This window comes from Aptenodytes patagonicus, chromosome 7 (assembly GCF_965638725.1).
Source record: "Aptenodytes patagonicus chromosome 7, bAptPat1.pri.cur, whole genome shotgun sequence".
NCBI lineage: Eukaryota > Metazoa > Chordata > Aves > Sphenisciformes > Spheniscidae > Aptenodytes > Aptenodytes patagonicus.
In genome coordinates, this window is record NC_134955.1 from 44,474,092 (window position 1) to 44,496,749 (window position 22,658).

A 22,658-nucleotide genomic window follows, 5' to 3' on the forward strand; every position below is an offset into this window, starting at 1 on the left:
TTACTTCTGCTTTAATGAAAAATCCTTCAACCCATTTGCACACATTCTTAACTTGGCTACTCTATATAAACACATTACTACTGTAAGTAGTTCTACCGAGGTAAAGCTGATAATTTGAAGTCATTCTTTCATGACGCACAAGTCACGATCTGGTTCTCACTCCTGTGCTGTTACCATAAAAATTCGCCCTTATGTTCTTATTTGTATTTAAGTATTTTAGACAAAAGTAGTATGCAACTTTTTCCAATACCTTTAATGAATTTCCAGTGTGAAGAAGCTTCTTTAAAATCAACCCTAAAAAGAAGGAGGAAAATAATATATATTTTTGTTTGTTTGTTTGTTCTTTATGAAGTAAGATGTCAGAGTTCTCGGTCAGACTTGATAGTAACTTTTAAACAAGTCCTTGGCAATCTCCAATTTAATCTTGGTGAACTTGGTATCCTCAGGCAACTCTCTCAATGCCAGAAGGAAAAAAAAAGATCACCTGTCATAGCTTCCTCATAGCCTGTAACATCTTTCCGCAAGGACTTTTTGGGGTGTGTACATTAAAAGTAAATGATTCTCAAGTCATTAATGTGGATAATATCAGCATTCCCCATTTACAAATACAGACCTCACCCCAATTTTGAAATTTATTACTAAGAGAGAAAAAATTAGGACAAAAAATAATTACAAAACAACTTTCCACCTGCCCTTGTTCTTTCTCAGCCACTGTTCTATTTCCAGATTCCCAGATTTAATTCTATCTAGAAGAGCATTCATTACACTGGTGGAGTTTTTTGTTTGTTTTTTTTTTTTCTTCCTCTAGTTTGCAAGAGTTTCAAGAACATAATCCCTGTTATGCCACTTAAAGGTTAAGAAAATGAGTAGCACAAACTACTAATAGCTACTAATAAAAAATAAGATTAAAAAAAAAAAGAAAATCTACTTACCAATACTATGAAATTGCCATCTCTGATGAATCCTTTCTGGAAGGAGTTGCAAAATTTTCTACAAAAAACAGAACCCAAGGATCTATGTTGCAGATAGCGCTCTCGGAAGACCAAACAGCACTTTCACAAAGGCCACAGATGAGAAGCTGAAGGGTTAACTTAGAAAATTTCCACACTGCTTTCCCTGGAAGCATTACTGTCCTTTCAAGATAATCCCATTCCTAAAGCTAAGAAGCCCAAGGGCTCTTACAGACTGTCTGGCAAGTCCTGCATTGGAGACTTCAGATGTTACTGCAGTTTATCGGGCTCCACTGCCTCTCTGCTGGATATTGCCACTTATAGCATAGGGAGTAGAATGGGATGAGTATGTGTCTCAGTCGCTCTGGTTCACAACAGGTTGTATTAGGTTATTCCACCTTTACAGTGCTTAAGCTAGGATGCTCAGCTGCCAACTTGCCTCTGTGGCACAAGCAAACATTTGCTTCAGCCTTCTCAAGAGAGGGGTGACAAGCTACAGCAAAACAATGAAGAAAAGACCTGAGGCAATAATGGTCTAACACCTGTCCAGCTAGATTGGAAGATGATCATCTTCAGATGGCAAGAAACAGAGCAAAGTCAGTGACAGAGGCAGTGAAAAATCTATTATGCAGCACTTCAACGTTTAAGCTAGAGGCATTAGCAACTTGTAAATGGTGAAGAGGGCTTTAAACTAGAGATGCCAGGGGAGGGGAACCTCAATCCATCACACTCCTACCAGTTTGATGCCAGGGCCAGCAATAGATGCCCAGAGCCTGGAGAAGGAACACAGGTCAGCAGGAGAGCACCTGAAGAGCAGCACAAAGGAACTCCAGCCGGTAAGACACCTTCATCGGGGGCCCAACTTAAATGCCTCTGTGCAAACGCACGTAGCATGGGGAATAAACAAGAGGAGTTAAGATGTGTGCACGCCTGCAGGACTATGACCTTACTGGCATCATGGAGACATGGTGGGATGGCTCCTATGACTGGAGTGTTGGGATGGAGAGATACAGGCTCTTTAGGAAGGACATGCAGGGGAGACAAGGAGGGGGTGTCACCCTCTATGTCAATGACCAGCTGGAGTGCATGGAGCTCCACCTGGGGATGGATGAGGAGCCAAAAAAGAGCTTATGCATCAGGGTTAAAGGGAAGGCAGAGACAGGTGACATTATGGTGGGGGTCTGCTACAGGCCACCCGACCAGGAAGACCGAGTGGATGAGGCTCTCTATAGACAGATAGGAGCAGCCTCACGCTCACAAGCCCTGGTCCTCATGGGGGACTTCAACCACCCTGACATCTGTTGGAGGGACAACATGGCAGGGCATAAGCAATCCGGGAGGTTCCTGGAATGCGTCAATGATAACTTCCTTCTCCAAGTGGTAGAGGAGCCAACGAGGAGAGGTGCTATGCTGGACCTTGTTCTCACCAACAAGGAGGGGCTGGTGGGGAATGTGAAGCTCAAGGGCAGGCTGGGCTGCAGTGACCACGAAATTGTGGAGTTCAAGATCCTTAGGGCACCAGGGAGGGCGCACAGCAAGCTCACTACCCTAGACTTCAGGAGAGCAGACTTGGGCCTCTTCAGGGATCTGCTTGGTAGAGTGCCATGGGACAAAGCCCTGGAGGGAAGAGGGGCCCAAGAAAGCTGGGCAATATTCAAGGATCACCTCCTTCAAGCTCAGGAGCGATGCATCCCAACAAAGAGGAAGTCTGGCAAAAACGCCAGGAGGCCTGCATGGATGAACAAGGAGCTCCTGGAGAAACTCAAACACAAAAAGGAAGCCTACAGAGGGTGGAAGCAAGGATAGGTAGCCTGGGAGGAATACAGAGAAATTGTCCGAGCCACCAGGGATCAGATTTGGAGAGCTAAAGCTCTGATAGAATTAAATCTGGCCAGGGACATCAAGGGCAACAAGAAAAGATTCTATAGGTACGTCAGGGATAAAAGGAAGATGAGGGAGAATGTGGGCCCTCTCCGGAACGAAACGGGAGACCTGGTTACCTGGGATACGGAGAAGGCAGAGGTACTCAGTGACTTTTTTGCCTCAATCTTCACCGGCAAGTGCTCGAGCCTCACTGCCCAAGCCGCAGAAGGCAAAGGCGGGGACTGGGAGAATGAAGAGCCGCCCACTGTGGGAAAACATGAGGTTCAAGACCATCTAAGGCACCTGAAGGGGCACAAGTCCATGGGACCCGATGAGATCCATCCGTGGGCCCTGAAGGAACTGGTGGATGAAGTGGCTAAGCCACTATCCATCGTATTTGAGAAGTCGTGGCAGAAGTTCCCACTAACTGGAAAAAGGGAAACATAACCCCCATTTTTAAAAAGGAAAAAAAGGAAGATCCAGGGAACTACAGGCCAGTCAGTCTCACCTCTGTGCCTGGGAAGATCATGGAACAGATCCTCCTGGAAGCTATGCTAAGGCACATGGAGGACAAGGAGGTGATTCGAGACAGCCAGCACGGCTTCACCAAGGGCAAGTCCTGCCTGACTAACCTAGTGGCCTTCTGTGATGGAGTGACTACATCAGTGGACACGGGAAGGGCTACAGATGTCGTCTATCTGGACCTCTGTAAGGCCTTTGACACGGTCCCCCACAACATCCTTCTCTCTAAACTGGAGAGGTATGGATTTGATGGGTGGACTGTCCGATGGATGAGGAATTGGTTAGATGGTCACATCCAGAGGGTAGTGGTCAACGGCTCAATGTCCAGATGGAGGTTGGTGATGAGTGGCGTCCTGCAGGGGTCCATATTGGGACCGGTACTGTTTAATATCTTCATCAATGACATAGACAGTGGGATCGAGTGCACCCTCAGCAAGTTTGCAGATGACACCAAGCTGAGTGGTGTGGTCGACATGCCAGAGGGACGGGATGCCATCCAGAGGGACCTGGACAAGCTCGAGAAGTGGGCCCGTGTGAACCTCATGAGGTTTAACAAGGCCAAGTGCAAGGTCCTGCACCTGGGTCAGGGCAACCCCCGGTATCAATACAGGCTGGGGGATGAAGGGATTGAGAGCAGCCCCTGGGGAGAAGGACTTGGGGGTACTGGTGGATGAAAAGCTGGACATGAGCCAGCAATGTGTGCTCACAGCCCAGAAGGCCAGTCGTATCCTGGGCTGCATCAAAAGAAGCACGGCCAACAGGTCAAGGGAGGTGATTCTGCCCCTCTACTCTGCTCTGGTGAGGCCCCACCTGGAGTACTGTGTCCAGCTCTGGAGCCCTCAGCATAAGAAAGACACGGACCTGTTGGAGCGGGTCCAGAAGAGGGCCACAAAAACGATCAGGGGGATGGAACACCTCTCCTATGAAGAAAGGCTGAGAGAGTTGGGGGTGTTCAGCCTAGAGAAGAGAAGGCTTTGGGGAGACCTTCTTGCAGCCTATCAGTACTTCAAGGGGGCTTATAAGACAGATGGCAGCAAACTTTTTAGCAGGGCCTGTTGCGACAGGACAAGGGGGAATGGCTTTAAACTAAAGGGGGGTAGATTTAGACTAGATAGAAGGAAGAAATTTTTTATGCTGAGGGTGGTGAAACCCTGGCACAGGTTGCCCAGAGAGGTGGTGGATGCCCCATCCCTGGAAACATTCAAGGTGAGGTTGGACGGGGCTCTGAGCAACCTGATCTAGTTGAAGATGTCCCTGCTCCATGGCAGGGGGGGTGGACTAGATGACCTTTAGAGGTCCCTTCCAACCCAAACTATTCTATGATTCTATAAATAACCTGATTTCCCAAATGAGTTCCTGGCCATGGCCCTCCAGCAGCCTGTGCAACTGTTTCCAAAGCACAGGTCACCTAATACTCCTTTACATAGGAACTAGTGAACAAAGGAACCAGCTCTTTTCAGATTCACTCTCCTTGTAACAGCTAACCCTACAGCTTTAAGCACCAACGTACCTTACTAAATAAATAAATCAATCTTGAATTTGTGTTCAACCATGTGATGAGCATTCATCAGCTTTCAATTTCACATATTTTTAAAAAACACAATACTTGTTCTATAGTTAGAAGCTGCCATCAAAAAGAAAAGACAAAAACTTGACGTTCTAAGCTATTTCTAAACTATAGTCTCTGCCCAGAAATGTTCCAATTTCATTAAATTAGTTTCTAGTTCATCTTAATTAAGTCAAGATATGCTTTTGGTAAGGATATTGTGAAATGCTATTTTCAAATATTAAATCTTTTAGAAAATACAAGGGATCTATAAAAACTAATTCTGCAGTAGTAATCTATTATGAGAAAAATCAGAGATAACATGCAATCGAAAGGTCAAAAAGATCACAACTAATCAGAGATCACATTTATACGAATTTCAAAGTGTATAATACATTGGAAGTGTGTGTGGGGGGAACACCACCACCAAAAAGTAATGAACTATCTGCAGAGGCAGAAAACATCTTTTTCCAGTTAAGACATCTTCCTGCAAAACTGCAAGTCAAATTCTTTTTCTTCTCACACAAAGCACACATATTCAACTCTAAGCAAAAGGAAAAAGGAATGCTGTTAAATGTAAAGCGCATTTCCAGCCAACTGTAGAATAGCTGTACTGTTATTATTTAACAGGACTTAATTCAAAGCAGAAAACTCATACAGGAATATTCAAGTTATCTTACCTCAAAAATAAAAAGAATAGAATCTAATTCTTCTCTCTGAGACTTGTGACCTAGATGCAATTAAAAATAAATAAAGATGCACTTTTATTATCAAAACAAAATGTGAAGAACACTGACAAAGATCCTTAGATGTGTAAAACAAAAACATGCATTTCTACAACCATAATTTTGCATTCCTTCTGCAAATAAAGTATATTTCATATTTATGGTTTGTAACAGTTACAGTTTGTATAATTTTCTATTATGGCATCAACAGCTGGTAGAGATTAAGTTACACAATATCTTGTTAAACAACACATAGAATAATTCTGCAGAACACAAAAAGTGTAACACCTTAAGAATCCTCACTTTGCAAAAAGGCAAAACCAGTCAGAGAATAAACTCTCCTTGCCCACCTCCACTGCATGCACCTCTAATTGCTCTGCCTTTATTTGCAAAGTTAGTGCTTACACATATTTCTGCACAGCTAATGTTGCCATTTGTGACCACAGACACACAGTTTTATTTATAACACCCTGCTTTATTTTATAACAAAACCACAAGCATCAAGACAAAAAGTGTTCTCTTTGAAACACTTACCTTTTTGTTTAAGACCTACTTCAATAGTCACAAAGTTTTCAAAGAACACATAATATATATGTGAGAAATGTAGGTCGAAAAACTGTTTGAGATCAATTGATTCTGCATTCTCTGAAAAATAGAACAGAACACTGTTTTTATTTCTTTCGAATATTCAAAGTCAACCACTGCATACCATTATCCAGTAGTAAGAACTGAAGATATTTAAAAGAAAAATTAATATTGGTAAAGAAGTTCTTGAAGTTTTCATTCTTTTAAACTGAAGCAAATGAAATTCAATACGGCATGCCATAAGTGCCTAGTGAATTTTAAAACAGGAAGCAGTGTCGTCTCGCACGCTCATTGTTTGCATGGCAGTAATGCCTGCAAACCCCATTCATGAACCAGAATTCCATCAGGACTAGCACTGTACAGATGAATGTTGTTTTAATTGTTAATTTAATAGAAATAAAGCTAACGACGCTGCCCAAACTCTACAACAGAAAGACCATCACTGTCCCCAACTGTAATTACTAGACACAACTAAGCTTACTTAAGAAAGTGGGAGAAGGATGACAAGTGAGGACTACCTCTGCTCTGTAGAGAAACAGGTTGGGAGGAAGCAAATAGCAGCACTGGATTTCCACTGCTGCCTCCTTACTTCCTCCAAGCTCCAACATGCACTTTCCTTTCCAGTCTGGCCCAGTGCCCCATACTCCTTTGATTGTGTGGTCTCAGGAGATCAGAAGCTGGGACCTCAGGGATACCCTGAGGTGGAAACATCATTGTGAGTGTAGAGGGATGTGCTTTCTTGTGTACCCCAGGAAGGTTTCCCGACTCTCTTCCCACAACCCCCTAGATGGTTTTGTGCAAATCCTCAGTTAAAGAAATACATGATGATTTATCTAGATTAATTTTAAGTTATCGTTTTGATCAATTCTTTCAGGCCTTAGCACACACTGAACCAAAAGACACTCCCTGTCCTGTTATTTAACTACTTAAGAGTAGAGAAACCAGCTGGACAGAACAATAGTATGGAAGCACAGAGGAACAGGGAGACAGTATTTTAAAAGGCAAAACTCTCCCCTTTCAGAATATTGATGTGAAACAAAAAAAAACCCCCAACCAACTCAAAACATGAAAGATGAAGCAAGCAAAACCTTTCTACCCTTCACCAGCTCTACACACTGAGGCATCATCTTTCACTGCAGATATATAAGTCCCCTTCTAATTCTTTATTGAATTATAGTTTTTTAACCCTTTTTAGAATGACATCAATCTTTATCATCTCACATAACTAGATATACAGCTGGTACAGTATAAAGCACAGAAACAATCAATTGAAAGGATGGCCAAAAGCATGGCATATTTTCAATTCTATTTTATTACATAGCTCTAGAGGACTGTCAACTCAATTTTATCACAAGTCTTGCTATAAAAGTTTCCAATACATGTTCAATTTTTGCAGTATCACAGCATTCTGCCAGTGTCTTGCATAATCAGCGCAGTGGAGCCAGAGTGCTCTTGGAGAAGACAGTGCTGTGTTAACAGCTAAGATCAACTCTTGAAGCAAGGCAGCTTAGCTAGCAATAAACAGTGGTGCAGAGCGGCAAGCGTGTGCCTGACCACCTACAGGATTACCAAACCTCCAGTTTTGCAGAAACTGCTACACCACTTACAGATCAGCAGCTGAACTGCTAGAGTTTAGAGCCTGAAATATTAAAGTAAGGACAACAGAAAACAATTCCACTTTAAACAAACTAGACTACGATTTTCAGGCAGTCAGGACAAGTACACAAGACCATAGGCACAACCATTATATCCACTTCCACTCATGGGGCAGAACGCTAAGCGAGTTCTAGACTATGGACAAGAAAATATAGCAAGAGGCACATCAAAAGGTTTTAAGACAGGAGGATTAAAAGGACAAAGAAAGCAATGATTGAGACTTTCAGGAGAAAGGAGGGTGGCAGAAGGAAATCTTTAAGCCCATACATTTAACTGCTGTATGGGAATTACACATAGAAAGCAGTGGAATGGTTCACTTGACGTGAATGAGTGGAAAACACCAGTTCCAAATACTTAAGAGATCGGAAGCAGTTAAACAGGGTCTCTGCCAGTCAACACACAGGAATGTTGCATTTTTGCAGGCACATTAAATGTTTTGTTTCCTGAAATAGGCCCTCATTCTTTCCCCAGACATGGGTCAACTTTGAAACAGGCAAATAAAAAAACCAAACCAAACTTATTCTTTAAAGACTCAATCTTAACACAACAGTTCATAATTTTTGGAGGCGCTATTCCTAGATTCTTCACGAGGCAAACTAAAGGCTTGCCCACATAACCAGCTGAACAGTGATTCTCATTTTACCACATAATTACTGCGTGACACTTGCATACATACAACTGGCACTCTGGGAAGGCGTTCTGCCTTTCCAGAGTTCTGTTTGGGGGAGAATTTCCGGGGATGGTCTTTTTATTTATTTATTTTGTATTTGTTTATTTAAGAACAATGGGGTGCCAATCACTTCAGAAAAGACTCAGAGGAGCATTGGTAGACCTGTATTATTAACACCGAGTTAACACTAAAAGCATACCTTCACAATATATCTATAGCGTGGAAGAGTAGGATGAAAGTAAAAAATTCCTTGACTTTGCAACTTTTCTAGGAAGTGCATTTCACTCTGATTTCTTCCTAAGATGACACTTAGTAGCATAATCAAAAGCAAGATTTTGGAATTCAAACCAAACAGTTAACAACAACTGAATTCTTGCAATAAATTATATCGCTTCAGATGGAAGAAAATAAAAATATAACATTTTATTTAATGGGAATTTTGTCCTGGCATTACCTAAAAATAATACTTTTTTAAAAACCCACAAACTATTTCTGTTAGTGCTGAAAAATAGCTTCCCTCCCTTAGAAGGAAAAACACACTTGTGCATCTGATAGGTTTGCCACCTAGAGCAAAAAAGAGCGTCTGCTCATCATCGAAGGACGCCTATAATGATTCAGTAAGCTGCTGGTCCAGAAATTTGGAACCTTGCATTGGTCAAGAAGTTTGGAACTCATCATGCATACCCTGACCAAGAATTATGGCAAGAAGGGGGTGGGAGGGAAGCAGATACAGCATGGAGATAATAATGTAGACCCTTAGAAGACTTTGATCTGGAAATCATCTAGTCTGTCCACCTGCATACATCATTCCATTTCACAGCTACCTCTATACTGAACACAATCCACATGACTAATACATGCATGGAGATAGTATTGCTCTCCTTGATCACTTTAAAACTTCCAGCTACACGCTGCTGTTATAGCTTTCTTCATTAATTAAGGATCTGATTTTTTTTTCCTAATGAAAGTGTCTCTAAAACATTCAGTTCACCTTTATCATTGTGATCAACTAAAGATACAGCTCTTCAATTCTCTCATCTTAAACCATTTTCTCCAACACTAGGTCATTGTCTCTCCTCTATGCTCTCCCAAAGTATCCTGAATGCTGCATACAGAGGTAAAAATAATTTCCTCTACAAGGAGCATATGTATGTCCTTTTTACACAGCCTTGAACTGGGAATTTGCAGGAAGTTGCTTGTCTGCTTTGGCTACTTTTCTGCCATCTTAAGAAAAGAGACATAGCCTTGTTTTTACATGAAGTGGGATTACACAGAAACAGGCTTTCCTCCCTAATTTACAGTTCATTTATTTATTTATTTTTAAACAAAAGAACTTTCTATTCTCCTACCACAGATTCATGTAACTAACACAAACTAATGTACTCCTTGTGTTCTTGGTACTTCTGCCCAGACTGAGAGGAGGGAAGGACTCAGAAATGGATCTGGCACCATATAAAATAGTTAGAGAAGTTTCTCAGAATGGGAGAGGGAAAAATGGGACATTACTGTATTCCAACAATATAAAAACTAAAGCTTCTACGGTACAAAGCATAGTTCTAGTACACTAAAATCCAGATTTCCAGCATCATTTATGGAAGCTGTTTGTCAAGAAAATGCAGTTCTCTTCATGCATCACAAGAGCAAGAAACATGGATCTTTGCTGATTTTTCCTTAATAATTTTCTGTAACTTTAAAATTGGTACAAATCTGATCTCTGCATTAACTCTGTGTGTTCAGCGGTGCTTTTTGTTTTTTTTTAAGGAGAAAGTTACATTTAAGCACAAAGAGACACCATACAGCTTCTCTGTCCTCTTCTTCCTCCCATAAAACTTTCTTAAAAGTAGCTTTAGTTTTTTCTAGGGTCAGCATTAAGAAGGTAAGTTACCTTTTTTGGTTTAAGTTTTAGAAGTTTTATTCAGCTTACGGATTTCTGTTCTATTTTGACGCATGAAACAGAGAACCAAACTAAAAATGGAAGACTAGTTATCTAAACTAGTTGTAGTTTACCAGATTAACTAGAATTCATATTTCCATTAAACCCACTGAAATTTGGAAATTCTACTGTTCCCCACCTTATAGACTGGAGCTGTAGCAAAGAAGGACTAAAGAAAAAAAAAAAAAAAAAACACCAAAACAAAAAACGCTCCACCTCTCCTACCAACTTCTGTGCTTACATGTGACTGTACTTTTAGGAACTTACTTTCCGATATTTTCAAGTGGCCAACTCTTTTCTTAGGAACTTATTTTCATGTATTTTCAAATGGCCAACTCTTTTGAAGGTTAACTGTTCAAAACTTTCTGAAAGGTTACATTCTTTTCAATTATCCCAGTAAGATATTAAAAATTTAAGTGCCCACAGTGATCATTTTAGAAAGGGAAGATTCTAGGCCAAAATTTTCTTGCAGAAAATTTGTTCTGCCACAGAACTCTGCCTGAGAGTAAATCCATTTGCTCCAATGCTTTTATTATGGTTCAATTATCAGCACATCTCTTTTTCACCAGGAATAATTTGCATCCAAAAAAGTATTTAAACAAAAATACAATCCTTTAATATTACACATTAGAAGGAGAATACTATTTGAATAGCATATCATACTTAGAATTACAACACAAGAGTACCACCTCAGAGAACTTAAAAAATGATTTTGTCAGATGTAAAACATGAACCAGAAAAAGCAACACAGATTTTTACTGGATATTTAAACTTGTAAGAGATCACCTGAGCCAGATTCTGCGAATCTTACAAGTTTACACGTACAACACCCCAATCCCCTGTAGGAAGAGGATCCCAGTGGGCTTTAACTTATATTATACACAATTTGCCTTCCCTGTTTATTTTGTTTTCTACATATTACTCTATAAATTATTATAAACTAATCCACAACATCTGTTACATATTTATAAATGAGTTGAGTTAGCAAGGGAAATGCACCTATATATTTAGATGATTGCCTGCTGTACGAAATTAAAATACTATAAAGCAGGTAAACTTGTACTTTTTGCACAGGACAGAACTTTAAGGGTAAACAATCAAAATACTGAACTTAAAAACAAAAACCCACACACAGATCTTGGATATATATTAACTTTTCTGAAGAGAACATTAACATTCACCAGTTCACACAAAGCACTGCAGAAATTTACCATAGCATTTAACAGAATAGTCTACATCACTACAGATCAAGTTGTGGTTAATTTCACATTTGATTTTAAGCATTTCAGAATTTAATAGTATGTTTATACATAAAATTGTTACAGCACATAGTATAATGAAAACATTATCCTGTCTCATCCCCAGACTTACTGGCTTTTAAGTCACTTTCTCTCATCCTTACCCAAAAATAAAATACCAGTGACAACTGCAGCAAACAATGACCTGGAAGACAGCCAGACTTCTAGCTCTATTTCTGTAAAGCAGAGGCCCCATATAGACTGAAGTGTTCGGTATCGATTCTCGTAACAAACTGGTGCCATTAGAAAGCAAGAGGTTTCTAAGCGTCCTCAACTTCAGTTAACATACAAGCAAAATGGCCACAGAACTTATTCATTCTTAATTCTCCAAGCTGAAAAATTTAACGGCTCCTTTACAGCAAAACAATACAGAGGTTCAGTTACACACGGACAGTCTCTCGAATAGAAAAGCATGTAATTTAGAAAGGTTAGGTGGAAGACCTCCGGAACTAACTGGTGGCTCTGGCATAGTTAACAGACTGTCAAAGTGAAAGAGACCTGATAACAAACCACAACGTTTCAAATAGTGAGCTACAAATGCAAATCTATTAAACAAGGGCTTTGCGTTAGCCCTTGCTGTTTCAGATCACTAACAGCTATTTAACAAAAACAATTCAATTTTTTTAAAAAGGTAATTTTGTCAAAGAAAATATTCTTGAGGTTTTTGGTACTGAAAAAGGAACACACTTCAAGAAATCTTTTAATGGACTTCTATTTTGCATCAGACAAGTCTGAACTCCTAATCACCACCATCTTTTAGATACAAACATACGAGGGGGGAAAAAAAAAAATCACGAATGAATAAGCAGGTTAACAGCACCAATGAACATCATCTACATACAAACTGTTACAAAGTTCAACACCACTGCTCTATACGAATGAGCAGAAGCAGCTGAGAGCTCTCCAAGCTAATTCGTTCAGGTTGCTTGCAGACTCCAGAAGAGTTACGCTAGTAAACTTTTAAGAAATGCTTCCATAACAACTCACGCATGTTCCAGAACTTAAGCTTTTATTTAAGCAACTTCAAACACTTCCGTAGTAACGTAGTTATTTTCACTCCGAACTGCCACAAGCTAAACGCACACAGCCCTTTCCTTCGCATCCAAGCGGTCAGAGCCGCCCCGTTGTCTAGTCTGGGGCTTTGATCCGACTCCAGCCCTTACCCTTGCAAGCCAGCAGCGCCGGCCACTGCTGCTCTCTGCCAGTTCAGCGTAACGTTAGCCAAAATCCTAAAGCAAAGCCATTCTTCCCCCTTTTCTCCTGGCCAAAACAGAACAGAATGGATTCAGAGTTAAGTCAAGACTGACAGAACATCAAGTCTAATTTCTTAAACTGCAGTTAACCCACAGCCAAATCCATGAATTACAGCAGTGACGTCCTCTGGAGTTAAAATGACCAGTAAAGAAAGAAAAAAAAAAAATCTACAGCTCTTGCCAAAAATAATACAGCTTTGCACATCCACAGAAACTTCTGGAACAGTTATCTCCAAAGAAAACTCCAGGCAACTAGTTTTGCTGTAGCTTCTCACTTGCCTCTCACTTTAATGACCATAAAACATTTTTCATTTATTATAGTATATAAGTGATATTATAATGAGTGATGTTGATGATGTGCAACACCAATGAATGCCATCCAGCTCAAGCATTAGGGCTGACTGCCAGTCAAATAGATTTCTTAAACAGAGACTGCATTTGTCTAAAGGGATTTTAATTTAAGTATATTGTTTAATATTAAACAATCTATCAGAATAGATGTCCAATGCAGCCCGTTTCATTCTGTCCAGTATAGCTTGACTTTTCCCTTTCAGAGATCGCTCACGTGAGATGTCGAGCACTAATCAACCACCGAGAATAACAAAACAAAATAATAAAAAATGACCCCACACTTCAAATACTCTGTTCTCTCAGGATTACATTTTACAAGCATTCTCTCCATGATTCCAGAGAGACAAGCAGTGTATTTTTAAGATATCACATGCAAATAAAATAATTTATGAGAAACAACATATTCCTTTTTCCTTTGCTCTGGATTAACAGAATTATAGGCCTGTAACTCCTACTCTACAAAAAAATGAAGAAAAAAAAAATTTCTCTTAAAGAGTTCAGCCCTAAAAGTAAATCTTAAACCAAGTATATTCATTTGACTTACTTGCACATAGTAAGATTACGCAGAAATCATTAAATATTTAGGGTTTAAGCTTTCTTTTTTAAATACATATATTTACAAATTCTGACTGAAACTGCAAATTCAACAGGTAGCAGCAACATATTTGATATCAAAACTAGAACAAAACAAGAAGTCAATATTGTTAAGGTATGACGTTATGAAAGGGTCACATATCTAGCTGCCTTAATTATTTACAGAGTTCTCAAAGCACTGTTTTAACAAAAGGACAAATCAGGCATGATTTGATGCTTGAAGGATTACTAGAACAAACATTTATGAACCACCATTTTAAAACCATAGAATTTTAGTTTGATGTTGAAGTCTGCTTAAACAGTGCAACACCAGTTATAAGAACAATGCAATATTATTTCCATGTTATTTCCTCTTCACGATCCTAAAAATTGCAATTAGCTGCTAATTCACAGGGAACTGCTAAAAATATATATTTTTCTGGAAAATCACAGGCTTTGTTCTGCAGGCAATACCCAATTCCACAAGGTACGCTATGTACCTTCACTTCCATCTGCTAGAAAGGTCTCAGTGATCACACCTGCACTAGTTGCAGCTGGCAGCCTTCCTTATAGCAGGGCCTCGTGTCTGACAAGGCTGAGCCACTGCCGTACAGACCGCAAGGGAATCCCAGTACATGTTCCCGCTCACGGTTGATACGCTCTAACCACCGCAGTAACTCACAGTAAACAAAACTGTTATAGCCTTTCCAGCATATAGAAATAAGACAGAAGAATAGTTTGATAAAAAGTCATATGCTGACCAAGATAGCATTAGGGAACTGTATGAGACTTAAAGGTACTTCTCAGAACTAAGGAGGAGAAAAAAAAAAGGGGGGGGGGAATGAACACTTCCCTATGGGAAGAAACTAATACACCTCAAAGAATCAAATCTGTTAAAGCAGATAGTTCCAGCTGTTTCAAGAAAAAGACTGCAGCAGGAAAACAATGAAAAGCAGATTACCTACACTCACAGACTGCTATGTCCCAGGATACGAGACTTCAATCTCTTTCCGATTTTTCTTAGCATTTCTTAGCGATAATACTATTTATTACTACTTGGAGGTCTCCTAAAGGCTTTAACCTCTATTAAAAAAAACCTTATGCCTGTGACATGCATAAATTGGTCACGTATTATATTTACTTTTACAAATAATTTAATCAATTCTGAATTAGTCACCTGAATTTCACGAATTTTCCTTGGTTCCTGAATCACAAAAAAGGCTGAATAGGGCCATACTGAAGCAGAGCAGAGAACCGCTCCAGTGTCCTGTCTCTGGCTGAAATGTCAAAAAGCAGTTATCTACAAAAGAGTTTCAGGAAAGGGGGGGGGGGGGGGGGGGGGGGGGGGGCATTTTGCCCAGTATGCCTACAACTGAGTTAGTCTGGCACTCAGGAGCTTCCCAAGCCAAAAAGCTTTTACTGTAACTTCAAAATTGGTAAGCCTTAATAGACTTCATTTCCTAGTCTTTTTCATATATGTTTACATATTTTTCACTACCTGCCCCCACAGAAAGGGATTCCAAAGCTTTCAATGTCTTTTCACGTTAAAGTTTTACTCTCACCCGAGTCATTCCCATCTCTAAATCTTCTATACACTGACTATAGCAATAAGACTACTAAAGCTGCAATGATATTTGGTGTAATGGTACACCACTGCTTTACGAAGACAGAAAATTTTCTATATTCCTTATGCAGACTAATTTGCATTTTTTACTAAACTGAGTTGTCACCAATGACAAGATACTTTTTCCTGAAATAATACAATTCACTGCATTCTAAGTTATCTTGTAAAAGGCATTTAAATAATTCCATCTAATGTACGCTACTTTTAATTTGTTAGAAATAAATGTCACTTGCCTTTGTGTTATCCATTCACTTGGCTTCATATTAGGTTCTCTGAAATTGTTTGGTCTCTTCTGGTCTTTACTAACAACCACATTATACGATCTTAAATATTTTTAAATGATGCCTGACTTGCACCGTTGCCTTGCAGGATCCAACTGTCAATCTTTTACCATAATGAAATTTTTTAGATTTCTCCTCTTTGGCTAATAGCCAACCAGCAGTCTATAATTCACAAGCACTCTGCCTCTTTTCATGACTAGTCCATTATTTTAGCTTACTGGAGAACTGCTGCTTTGGATGCCTTAATAAAATAGAGGGAAAACGAACTAGTACTCCCTTTCCTCCCCTCAAGTCTTAACCATGAATCCAAGGCCATGCTTCAGTCTATTGTTGCTGAACTAAAGACTAAAAAGTACAGCAAAAAAAGTTAACTCTGGTCCAATACACCTTGCAGGCCTACTGAAAGGATTTTAAGTTTAAGAACAGGAGAAAATTGTCTCCTTCTCCTGGATGTGAAACAGCAGAGAATTCTCTTCTTGACAGTCTTTTAATCTCCAATATACAGGGGCTAAGAGCAATAAACAAGACAAATCATTTTTCATTCATAAAGATGCTGAACAGAGCTGAACTGACATTTCCTCCCTTCTCCCCTCAGATAGTCTGTTGGCAATAGCTAGCTTGGCTCCCCTGAGCACATGGAAACATGCCAATTATTATGCTGGGGGAGTGGTCACTGAAGAAAAAAGATAAATGGGAAAATGCAGCACTACACTGCTCAAGCTGCAGGATGGCACCTGAACGCAAAGCCACCTCAGATAGCTGTCTATCTTATGTGGGCACATTATTTTTTTAACCTGGTCCTGGTCGTGCAGACTAGTCAAAGAAAAAGTTGGAGAAGAAAGGGCATAGAGCTTGTGCTTTGAAAGCCAGTTTAGGTAGCAGAGAAATTTAAGGAATAAGGCAAGGAGGTGATCACAGCAGAAGACAGACTTCAAATAATCTGCTATATACTTCTCTCGCACTACAGTAGGAATACACAGAGAAATATCCTACTCCCCCTGCCCCAAAAAATGACCTTGTTTTTGTACCTTATGCATCTAAGAATATCCGCATAATGACAAAATCTTGTAGATGCATCCAAGACAGACAAGCTGAAGAGTACTGTTACACCTTTCCCTACTTATGCAGTCACACACTGTATTCTTCCAAACTTGGAGAAAGGTTATGTGGGAGCTGTGCTTCAATGGCTGAGATACACGCATGTGCGGGGAAAAAAGGGGAATGGCCATCACATGAAAACATGCCCCAGCAGATTGAGTCTGTCCTACAGCCAGTAAGCAGAAACCTTAGATTAGATAAGAACGTCTACTTGACACAGAGCTCATGGCTTGCATCTTACAGAATGCATCCAAGTATTAACAAAGCTGAAGGAAAATCTTGTAAATAAAAGACAAGCAACAGAAATATCAAATCTAGAACAGATCAGATCAAAATCACACAGACTGTTTTGCAGACTAAAGCAAAACTAGAAATATTCAACATACTTTAGCCAGGAAACCTAAATTCAGAGAGGTACTTAGTTTCTTTATAATGCTCTTTCCTCTTAAGTTTCAACTGATGAAGTAGCCAAAAATAAATATAAATCAACATAAAGCAAGCCACAACTGGCTCAGTACAGCTAGTTAAGAAGAGCGGTAACATTCTGAGTGAGGCAAGAGGATGCATCTAACTACTGAAGTGTCTTGGATAGCTAGTTACCCAACTATTCTCCATTTCAAAAGTCTAAATAATTATTATGTTGCAGAAAATAAGTCATGCAGCAGCAGATGCTGCCATACGGGAACACCTGTTCCTTCAAACACCAACACAAAAGAAAAAAGGGAGCAATAACCGTTTTTCTTTGAAAGGAAAGAATCCAGCTTTGGAGGCCAAGGACAAGGTACTTAAATACCCCCAGACTGTGGGCAGAACCCAAAATAATCCATTCAGTACTCTGTGCTAAATACAGCATGCAGTTGCCCTTGACCCAGCCCTGCTCACGTGTTGATAAACTGTCAGAAGCAACACATGCATTTACAGAACTGAAGGGCCCAAAAGACACTCCGGAGCAAGCTGCTTTTTTCAAGGATAGCTTGATGACAATGACTTAGATTTTTACAAACACATGCAACTAACAGATATTTTGGAATGGTTAATTCTGTTTTTTTTCCCCTGTTTTTTCATTAGGCAATTATTCCATATAATCACAATTTCTAATTCACTGGTCAGGTTAAACAGCTGTTCACATGGAACTGCGGCAGTACTTAAGTGCTTATGTTCCCTCCTTGACCGACTGGCAAGCCAAAAGCGCTTTCGGACTAGCTGTATGAATGGTCATCTACATTTACTCCGGTGAGCACTTATTATTGTAGCTCTTACCCCGAAAACATACACGAACATAAGTTGTTACTGTAAGCATTTAGGGGAAATGGATTAAGGAGTCACAGGCACCACTCGCACTCACCGGGCATTTCTATTCAAGCGTACCGACTTAGCAGCATTTATGTAGCTCTAGAGAATATTTCACGGGGGGAGCACACCAGCTTTTCGCCTCCATCCACAGTTGCCAAATGAATTCTACCTCCAAACGCGGTGGAAACGTACGTGCTTCAGTACAACAGCGGGGAGCGAAGCATCCCCCGCTGCGCCCGCCGGGTCCAGCGGCCCCGGGCACACAGCTGAAGCCTCGCCGCCGCCGGCCCCGCGATGCCGGGCGCGGGGCCCTCCCTCCGCCCGCCGTGCCGAGGCGAGGCTGGGCCGGGTGGGGTCTCTCGCCGGAGCAGAGCCCCGAGCCCGTCTCCCGCCCCGGCGCCCAGCCGGTCCCTCTAAGTTCTCGGTCCTTCCTACGCCGGGACTCGGGGCCGGCGGCCCCACGGACCCCGGGCCGTGGCCCCCCGCTGATCCACTCCCTCCCTCCCGGCCGCCTCACCGATGAGGACGCGCAGGTGCTTGAGGCGGGTGAGCGGGTCCTTGCGGGTGTCCAGCACCTTCTGCGTGGATTTCCGCACGTCCCCGTGCGGCTTCTTGGAGAACATCCCGCCGGGCCCGGGCCCGGCCCCGGCGCCGCGCTCCAGAGGCGGACAGCGGCCTCCGGATCCACCCGCACCGGGGCCCCTACATAGCCGCCGGCGGCAGCAGCAGCGCCGCCGCCGCCTCCTCCTCCCCCTCCTCCTGCCTCCGACTCCGACGCGGGTGGAGGGGCGCGGCGCGGAGCCAACTCCCCGCGGGCCCGGGGCGGGGGGGCCGGGCCGGGCCTAGACTCCCCCTTCCTTCTTCTCCTCCCGCGGCTTCACGACAGCCGTCAGGTGCGACCCCAGGCGTCCCTATGGCAACCGCGCCGTGACGTCACGGCCGCCGCTCCCCAGCGCACCTCCGAGGCGCGGCGGGCGGGCGGGCGGACGGACGGGGTTCCTCCCTTCCTCCCGCCCGGTCGGGGGCGGCCGCCCGCCCCCTCTCAAGCCTGGGAGAGGCAGCGCCCCGGTGGGGAGCTGCGTGTGCCCGGGGCTTTCACGCGTCACCTTGCCAGAGGATGGAGAGCAGGCGCCGGAGCAGGACAGTTAGGGGCTCGCTGCAGGATCCTCTGCGCAGCTCGGCAACAGCAACTGGTGCAGGAAACTATTTATAAAACTTCAGCTATTTATAAGTAAAATACAGAGTTATCCCATTATACAGCTACCTCTGGCTATACAGGGACACTGAAGTATAGCGAGGTTGGGGAAACAGGAAATAAAATCCAGGGGGGGACCGTATTCACCCAGGCAGTGACTCCAAACCTTCACTCAAGCCTCAGTTGTGCAATGGGCAACGATGTGTCTCGCAGTTCCCCTTTCCACACCGCTTCTCAAAGTGCTGCAACTCCTCAGCCCGAGCTCCTGCCCAGAGCAGCTTCTCCCCGGTTTCGCTGCCTACACTTCTGGCTGCAGCGCTGGCATCGAGACTGAACCATCAGACATGGCTGGGTCCAGCGCGACGGTCTGGGGCATCATTTCTTCTGCGCTGCACTCCACAGGACGGTCGTGCCCACGGTGCTCCTGCAGCAAAGCCAGAAACAGGCTCGAGAGACCACATTTCTCCCAGTCCCAGACACAACCTCACCAGAGAGGCCCACAACAACAGCCAGGGATATGTATGAGGTGCGGTGGTAACTCCGCTGCCGAGGGCTGAATTAGTAATATTGAAAAAGCCCAAAGTTTCTCCTAAAAGCCTGACATTGGTTTGCAATCATGGAATTTATGAAACAGAGAATTCTTGGACTTTTCAAGAGACATCTGCTGTTGTATCATTTAAGACTCATGATTTCCAGTGTCTCTTTGCTTGGACATTTTTAAATAGTCCCTGGTGGTCGGTTTTGCATTGAGGAAATCCAGTTCCCTCAGCTGAGTCTGATGACAACAGCTGGAGTTGTTAGTATGGGCAATATTTAACTATTTGAGACATGTTATAAAACGGTAAGAGTTGTCAACATTTACATGCCTGCTACATAAATAACCGGAGTATTTAAATGCACGACCAGTAACAGTTAATGTTACAAGCATTAGGGCAGTGGGATTTAGTCAGCAGAGCATCAGTGAGGGAGTCACTGTCATCCGCCTACCTATGTGGTCTGCCCCAGAGCATCTCATATTCTATCGTCTCTGTAAATGAGTTCTGAAGATTAGCAATGTTAGGTAATAGCTAGTATTACAATAATTTATTTTACCATAACCCATTACATTTTATCTCTGTAAGATTTGATGATGATACATTGATTTTTCTGCTTTGTTTTCTAAATTTCATGAATTCTAAGCACATTTTTTTATTTTGACAATCTTTAAAAAATGTATTTTCTTTGGAGAATTTGCTTGCTTTTCTGATAATTTTTAGGTCTTTAACTCAAGACAGAGCTTAAAAGTAATAAACAGAGTAAGACATCACCAAAATATTAAATGAAAGGAGGGAGTGGTGTTAACCAAGATAATAATGGCTTCTACGGGGAACCTCCTCGTGCAGAGCATGCCAGGCAGGAAGGGCATGTTCCATACACAGCGAAAGCCGTGATCTTGCAAAGGCTTGACTTTGAAGCATGTGACTTTGACACCTTTGATTATGCATGGAGGACAAGGTTAGAAAATAGCAGGATTAGTTAGGGAGGGGTTAGGTTCAGCTGCATTCCAGGCGGCTATTGCTGTACCCGTTCTTTGCATTTCCACTTTAAAGAAAGAACTTTTCAAATATTTTTGTCCAGCCATGAGGGGACCCCCATAAGTAAGTTTAACTGAACTTTTAAAGGAGTAGCGTAGACAAGTTAAGTGCTGCAGAACTTAACTCAAAGTAGTGCGGGCAATTGGGTCACACTCATACCATCAATTAACTTCTGACAGTTCATCTAGGATTTATAATTTCCAGAGAATTTAGCTGTTGCCAAGTACTTAAAAAAATCATACGAGTATTTTTTGCTATGTCAAAGAGAACACAAACCCTTCAGTTCTAGCCTGGTTCAACAGTTCACATTTCAAAGGGATAGATTATGTTTTGGATTCTTGCATCTACCCCTAGAAATCCAAGTTTCTGGAACCCCTGCTTTACTAATATTTACACCACATTAAGGCACATGATTAAAAGTGAGTTAAAATTACTCAGAATTTCACTAAGTATTTCCCTTCTTTCAGTTAGCTAGCATGAGTCTTAAACCTGACCCCTCAGAGGTGCATGCTTATATTCCACTGAAGAGCTGTTTGCCCACATGGTCCTTCAAGAGAGAACAATAAATTTAAAAGAATTTTAAAAACGCATTCCACTGCTGCTCACCTCTTCATATTTAGCTCAACAGCTGAGCCCTTTGAGGCTTTTCTGTAAGTATTCCTATTTCTACTTTTCTATACTACCCTCCACAATTTCCTTCTTATGGGGGTTGTCTTGCTTTTGAGAAAGACACTTCTCTAAATTGCACCCTGGGTGTTAGGATGGTGTGTTGTAATCCTCTGGGTGTATGGCTTTGCCTGTGCTACAGTATTCCTGTTTGGGAACCATCCTGAGTAACAAATTTTTAGTTAACTTAACTGGCAACTATTTAATTTGAGAAAAAGACCCCCAAACCTAGATATTTAAGGTTTGAATAGTCAAAACCAGGGTTCTGTACAGTTTAGTACTCTAGTGTAACATATTGATACTGGAGATGTTGGCCACTTTGACCTACACAGTCAAATATCAGGATCCTGTAAGATATTTCTAATATGAGAATAATGGAACAGGTAGCTGTTCCTTCGACAAAATCCTGTTCCTGTGCAAAAAAAGCACAAATTACCATTTCATTTGCACAACCCCCTATCTCACAGATGAAATCTGGAATCTATATGCTTCTGTAATTAAGGGAAAGAGCTCTTCATGAGCTTATACTCACTCTCCTGAGCAACCAATTCTTGCTTTATAGCTTTTTTTTTTTGTTAAGCAGTGTATCAGCATTAATACCTCTGCATGAGTATCTGGTACAAAGTCAGAACACTGCAGTGTTTCCAACCACCAAAGATCCCAAGCTTGAATAAATTTTTCCATGAGCTACAGAATTAATGAAGCCAGATTTCCTCTGAATTCGTACTCTAGGCTCTGAATGCCATGAGTCACCTCCTTCCACAACCATAAACCTTCCTCTGCTTAGCCCTCCCCTACCTATTTGAGATGGGCAAGAGGCCTGACTGCAGTTAAGTCCTAACTACGTGTATACATATACTATATGGCAAGCTGACTGCTGTCCCTTGGAAGAGTAAAAGCTAAGTTACGTGTTTCCCCCTGTGCGACATTAATAGGGGTTCTTTGTTCCAGATACTATTTCACAAAACACGCAGAAACTAGTATCTTTAACACTTGTGGTCT

The 22,658-nt window shown here is 41.8% G+C and overlaps 1 protein-coding gene across 9 annotated transcripts in view; it reads right to left on the reverse strand.

Moving 5' to 3' along the window:
• The window catches only part of RALGAPA1 (Ral GTPase activating protein catalytic subunit alpha 1), a 138,915-nt gene extending 119,865 nt beyond the window's left edge, over window positions 1–19,050 (reverse strand). For 5 of the 9 annotated variants that reach the window (XM_076345047.1, XM_076345046.1, XM_076345045.1 and 2 more), the window contains exons 1-5: window positions 18,739–19,050; window positions 6,141–6,251; window positions 5,562–5,611; window positions 933–990; window positions 251–294 (exon numbers count right to left, since the gene is read on the reverse strand). In XM_076345047.1, coding sequence (XP_076201162.1) covers window positions 251–294; window positions 933–990; window positions 5,562–5,611; window positions 6,141–6,251; window positions 18,739–18,844 — 369 coding nt within the window. In that variant the 5' untranslated portion in view covers window positions 18,845–19,050. The remainder of the gene's footprint in view (window positions 1–250; window positions 295–932; window positions 991–5,561; window positions 5,612–6,140; window positions 6,252–18,738) is intronic. The other 4 variants (XM_076345053.1, XM_076345052.1, XM_076345050.1 and 1 more) reach the window with 3 other exon arrangements.
• Window positions 19,051–22,658: the final 3,608 nt, after the last annotated feature.